The sequence below is a fragment of the Cenococcum geophilum genome, assembly GCF_001692895.1.
Source record: "Cenococcum geophilum 1.58 unplaced genomic scaffold K441scaffold_113, whole genome shotgun sequence".
NCBI lineage: Eukaryota > Fungi > Ascomycota > Dothideomycetes > Gloniales > Gloniaceae > Cenococcum > Cenococcum geophilum.
Window position 1 is genome coordinate 64673 of NW_027137671.1, and position 6555 is coordinate 71227.

The 6555-nt window shown below is 32.1% G+C and overlaps 1 protein-coding gene across 1 annotated transcript; it reads left to right on the plus strand.

Moving 5' to 3' along the window:
- Positions 1 to 1735: 1735 nt before the first annotated feature.
- K441DRAFT_598048 (uncharacterized protein) lies at positions 1736 to 1942 on the plus strand (the record flags this gene model as incomplete). The annotated part of the gene is made up of 1 exon (XM_067645088.1): positions 1736 to 1942. A coding segment is annotated over one exon (207 nt), but the record flags the coding sequence as incomplete, so codon positions are not given.
- Between the last annotated feature and the right edge of the window lie 4613 nt (positions 1943 to 6555).

The following is a 6555-nucleotide window of genomic DNA, read 5'->3' on the forward strand; positions in this document are numbered from 1 at the left end:
AAGTTAGTAAATCGGCTCAACTTTTAAGGCACAGTTAAAGCGGAGCTTACCGTCAGCTCTCCTATTAGCTAAGTGGTAGAGAGGAGCAAGATATAAAATGCCTCTATATCCTTTAACTAGACCTATATTAAGCATAGTATCCTTTAAGAAAATCCCTCCTTACTTTCTTGTAAAGACACTCAAACTATTAGCTGCCTTATCTCTTTAATAATAAGCGACTCGGACGCCATAATAAAGGATACCACATTGTATTAAATTAAGGTGCGCTTTTAAATATTAAATCCTTTATAGGATACCGCTAATAGAGCTAGAATATACCGCTTACTTCTAATCCTAAGGGCTCTAATAAGGTCATTAATACAGTAGGGTAGGTATGCGATAGTTGCTTCCCTATAATTTTATCCATTCGCTAGCTTACTAATATAAGTAGAATATCCAGTTAGTACCAGAATGTAAGAGTAATTTAGAGAACGATAAGGCCGATATAAAAGGAACTATAAGGAAATATTCACCCCGCACTAACGATATAAAAAAGTCGTCTTAATATAGTCCGCTTAGTAACTCCTTCTAATAAAGCTTATCGACCCCCAGCTTACTCTATTAGGGGTAATAGAGAGACTAAGTAGCTTAGTTAATTAACTTAGCTATAGGCTTAGCCAACTTAATAAAAAAGTTAGCAGTCTTAAAAAAAGCGACTGCTATATTATAGGTTATCTAGGGAAGGTTAACAATTAGATTAATAGCTTAAGAAGTAACTAGAAAGAAATAAAAGATATTATTAGGCGGTTTTAAAACGAAATCCACACTATTAAGAGAGGCAGTAATAAAACTTTAAATTACGGAGGTAAATGGGTTGCAAAGGCTAGAAATAAGATCACGGCATTTAAAAGAAAAAGGGCACGCTTAGTCTAAGGATAGAGAAGTCTACAGAATTAAGGAAGAAATTTATTAGCTTAAATGATACGCTTTTTAGTTATTATATTATTCGGTTTAAGCTATATTAAATTAGCTTAACTTTTCCGCGCCTAATCTTTAATCCTCGCGTTCCGCTTGCACCCTACTTCCTTCCTTATACTTTTCTTCCTCGTTATATCCTTATTTTAAGACGCGCCTAATATATCCTTAACCTCCCTACACTTATTTACTTATCTACTATTATACTATCCGTTATATGCTAGCCTCTTTAATCTCCCCTCCTTATCTACCTACCCGCCTACCATATCGGCCCTCCTAACGTAGCTTTTGGCGCGTTTACCCGCAATAGCAAATCTCTCCTAATTAGAAATAGTTAAAACGAAACCTATTAGAGAAGGACTAAATAACTTTTACAATTTATTTAACTTAGCTTATTAGGATCTAAATATCTCTAGCTCTTTAAACTCGTTACACCAGATAGGTAATAAAGGTAATTATTAATATACCTATTATAAGTTTCTATCTAACGCTTATAGAACTAAAGGATATTTTACTTAATCTAATACTAGCCCTATAAAGCCTTTCCGCTTCTTGTTTATTAGTATCTAACGGCGGCAATAAAAGCCTTTTTATTAATCTATTAAGACTTAATTTAGCGGTTAGTTCCGATAACTTTAATATTAAGCGGTTCCTACCTCTTCTAAATATAATCCTTTGGATTGAACCTAACAAGGTTATCTAGGAAAAGGTATACGCTACTATTATAGAGTCCACGCCTCCCCCCCGACCGCTACCATTCCACGTTTAAACCCTATATCGACGTAATATAAGCAGCTTCGCTAATTCGTCTAAATACAGGAAATACGTAGATGATATTCTAAAGGAGGAGCTAGGCTCTCTTTACGTGGGGATTCCTGGCTTATATAAAGTATTCTTTAGGGAAGTAGAAGGTCTTAAAGAGGCAAGCGCTGCCGTTTTTAAGAAATGCAAGGAAGGGGACAATCCACTATATGCTAAGGGCGGCTAGCGTAACTAGCTTAAAGGCGTAAAAGAACGTAGAGTCCTAAAGTAGTTTAATAAGCTAATTATATTATTTCTAGACTTTATAAAGGAGCACGGGTTTGTTCTAAAGGTATAATAAAGACTAGTAGAGTATACTTAGCAGCCCTTATAAGGATCTACGGCCGACCAAAAGCTAGATATTGGCTTTGTAGATAATCTAATAGCCAGCGAAAGCTTCTAATACTATTAGTTGTATATACTTATACTAGAAGAGCTAAAGAGTAATCTAAATACTAATATAGCCTCAAAAGTATGGTTTAATTTAGGGAAATATATAAGGGAAGTATTCGCCGCTTAGGACAGTCGTCGCTTTGTTCTAGGCTTTACCCTCTATAAATCTATTATACGGTTATAGGAGTATAACCGGGTAGGAGGCGTTATATTATTACTATTTAATATTAATAAAGACGGACTACAATTTACCTTAGTAATATTGGGATTTCTCTAGATAAATAAGGAGCAGCTTAGGTTTAACCCTACTATTCTAATATTGGACAGCAAACGATATATTAAGGTCGTGTGTAATAATTAGACTAAGTATCTTATCCTTAACGAACTTATAAAACGGGCACCCTATATCGCCGGTTAAGCAACTACTTACTAAAAAGTATATCGCGAGGGCGATACCTCTAAGACACCCTTCGTTATTAAAGACTTATAGCAGTACCTAGAGCGCGAGAAAGAAGGTAAACTACTACATAAAGCAATAGGGAAAGAAGTAGTTAATATAGCTAGGTACTATTACCATAAAACAGTTTATATAGGTGGATAAGATAATAATATCTACAATATCCGTAAGGGGCTAGATATTACAAGAGCGACAAACTATAAGCTAGAAGGTTTAATAATGCCTCTAAGACCAGCTAAAGTACAAATTAGTATAAAAAAGGCAGAAGTTTTAGTAGAAAGAGATCTTTTAGCTATACTAAGCTACCGCCTAGTAAGCGTATATATTTAAGCTCTTTAAATAAGCTCCCTATATAGAATTAAGTACATTAACGCGTTATTACTTACGATTATAGGAAGGCTCTTTATAAGGCAAGCTCTTAGGCTGTAATACTATAAGGGGACTAGCCTAGTTATAGTAGGAATGTCTTAGTGAAACACTTAACAGATAAATTCCAACGCTTTGACCAAATTCTGCCGAATTTTACCAGCTTAATTAACTTCTGCCAAGTTCTGCTAGATTAATTGAATTCTACCGAAGTCTGTTAAAGACCGCGTGCGTATATACGCACGCATCAACCACTAAGCCCCTAACTATTTAATTATATAATTTTCTTGTATTTCCTTTCTCTTCTTTACGCAACGTCTTGTTCTTAGCAAGAGCTATATACCCTTAGATTTAGATAGAATTTATATCGTTCCTTTAAATCTTCCCTAAAGTCTCTTCGCGCCTTTATATTACGTTGCGTTAAAACAACTATTATCGAAATAGTAAATAAACTTAAACCCTCCGCGTTAACTATAAGTATTATAGCCCTAATTAGGAAATAGTTAACTATAATATAACAATCCTTTACGGATGCTTTAGCCTAATAGCGAGCGATATTAGAAGCTTAGCACTAGTAATTAATAGAAGCAATCTATAAAGAACTCTGTAACCTTAAAGCACTTATATTAGAGACCCTAATAGCAATACCTATAAACAAAATTAAAATAACTATATGCGAACCTAACCCGTTAAATATAAACCCTAAACTAGTAATAATAGCTTAACCCGTACCTATAACGAACCTAGTGCCTACTATAAAATCTAAAAAGCTCCCTAACCCTCTAATGTTTAATAGAAATTAAAATAACCTACGTCCCTTTATAACTAAGCTCTATCTTAAACTTTTAATAAACTATAACTAATACCCTACTAAAGCTAGCAAGATTAGCTATGGAATATCTTATTTAAGTAAAGACGCTGCATAAACTATAGACCTATTCTTCCGTAATAGCACCTTCATTAATTTTAAAATCTTTATTTCTCTGCTAGAATAAATATATAATAACGCTAGCCGTAAACACATAGCTGTTACTAAACTTAAAAACCTATAATAATGGAACCGAGACTTTACTAGCTTCTTTTCGGAATTTTTAGGCCTTATTAGTAAACTAGATTAGAATAAAGCTGCTAGAATTACTGCTCTCCATTAAGCTATTTTAGATAAAATTAGAGTATAGTTAGTAGGTAGAGAACTACTAAAGGACTTACCCAAATTTGCTATAATGTGTTAACGAATTAATAAGGACCTTTAATATAATAAACAAACTTATTCTCTAAAGCCAACTACACCTCACGTTTAAAACTCTATAAAACTAATATATACCCTAAAGCGCGATCCGTTTCTAAAACCTAAAAGCCCTATATATAACCCTATAGACCTTAACGCTACTTAATCCTATATATCTTTAAAAACCGATAAACAAAGAACATAAGCTGTAAATGGAGAATATTTTAGATATAGAAAAAAGGGATATATTTAAAAGGATTGCCAAACTTACCCTTTTAAAAAAGTCTGCCGTAGCTCCTCTTAGTCCTTAAGTCGCACTCATTCCACGAATTATACTTATTCTATAAATTATACTTAGTCGCCACAAAGTATTTTACCGTTAGTTAACTTAGAAAATAAGTTATCCTAGGGCTAAGTTGCGCCTTAGAATAAGAAGTAGAAGAGTATAAGTATTTAAGCTCTTCTAGCGCTAATATATAACACAACTCCCTTAATATACTCGGCGAAATTTAAATATTTAGAAAATAGAAGCAAGTATAAATCCTTATAGACAGCGGAGCCACTAGTATAGGCTTTATTAATACAAACTATATAAAAACTTAACGCTTAAATTTAAAGAAACTTAATAAGCCCTAAGGCCTATAAGGCTTTAATAGTAAGCCTTTAATATACGGCGAACTAACGCACTATACTCTTATAAAGATGTAAATAGGCAAATACCTTAAATACGTTTCCCTATTTATAATACCCTTAAAGCATTATAAGGTAATACTTAAATACGGATAGCTAAAATAATATAACCCTTTAATTAGCTGGGTTAAAGAAATACTAAAATTCCGTATAACCTACTACCGAAGTTATTATTTAAAATACTACTTGCCCTATAAATATACACACAACTATTTAAATTTAATATAATATAAATTACCCTTACTATAAACCCCAAACTAATACAATAAAGTTATAACTGCTAATTACGGTAAAGAATATAAAGATAATATATTAAAACCCCTTAAAATTTGTATAATACAAACCACACCCTTTTATTCGTTAGTAAGAAAATAAGACTATAAGATCTTTACTATAATACTAAAAGATATTAAGAAGGCGTTAGAACTAAAGCAATATACTAACCCCTAACCTCTTATACCTAAAGAATATTATAATTTAATTAATACGTTTAAGAAACAATTTACAAACTAACTACCCCCGCATTAAGATAAGTATGATTTTAAGATAAAACTTGAACCTAGTATAACGCCAAAGTTTGGCCTATTATACGGCATGTTATAAGAAGAACTGCTAGTAATATAATAATACCTTAAAGAGCACCTAGAGAAAGGATTTATTCGCCCTAGTTAATTACTATTCGCCTCGCCTATACTATTTATTAAGAAACCTAAAGGAGGCTTAAGGTTCTATATTAATTATTAAGCCCTAAATACAATTACAATTTAAAACCGATATCCAATTCCTCTACTTTAAGAAACGCTTAACCGCTTAGTAAAAGTATAATACTTTACAAAGCTTAACGTAGTTGCTGCCTTTAATTAAATCCGTGTTCGTAAAGGAGATAAAAAGTATATAGCTTTCCGTATATAATAGGGACTTTTTAAATACCTAGTAATGCCGTTTAGTGTAAAAAACGGTCCCGGTACGTTTTAGTAATACATTAATAATACACTTCGCGAATTCCTTAATATATTTATTACCGCGTATATTAATAATATCTTAATCTATTTATCTTTACTTTCTAAGTATTAAAAGCACGTCTAAATAGTCCTTGAACGCCTACGAGACGCAGGCTTATAATACAATATTAAGAAATACAAGTTCTATATATCCGAAGTCACGTACTTAGGCCTAATTATATCCCGTAATAGAATTAAAATAGACCCTAAGAAAATTGCTATAATTATAAACTGGGAAAGTCCTAGTAGTATATAAGACATCTAAGGATTTTTAGAATTTGTAAATTTCTACCGTTAATTTATTAATTACTTCTTAAAAATTATTTAGCCATTAGTAAACTTAATAAGGAAGAATATAAGATTTAAATGGACTACTAAATATAAATAAGCTTTTAACGACCTAAAATATCGTTTTATAACTACTCTAATTCTCGCCTACTTTAATCCGGACCTTAAATATATTATTAAAACAAACTTGTCCAATTATGTACTAGGAGGAATGTTATTATAATATAATAAGAACGGCGAGCTGCGCCTAGTAGCCTTTCTCTCCTAGAAACTTACCCCTACTAAATTAAACTATAAGATATATAATAAGGAACTACTTATAATTATTAGATACTTTAAATAATAGCGTCTAGAACTTAAAGGATTATTATTCCTAA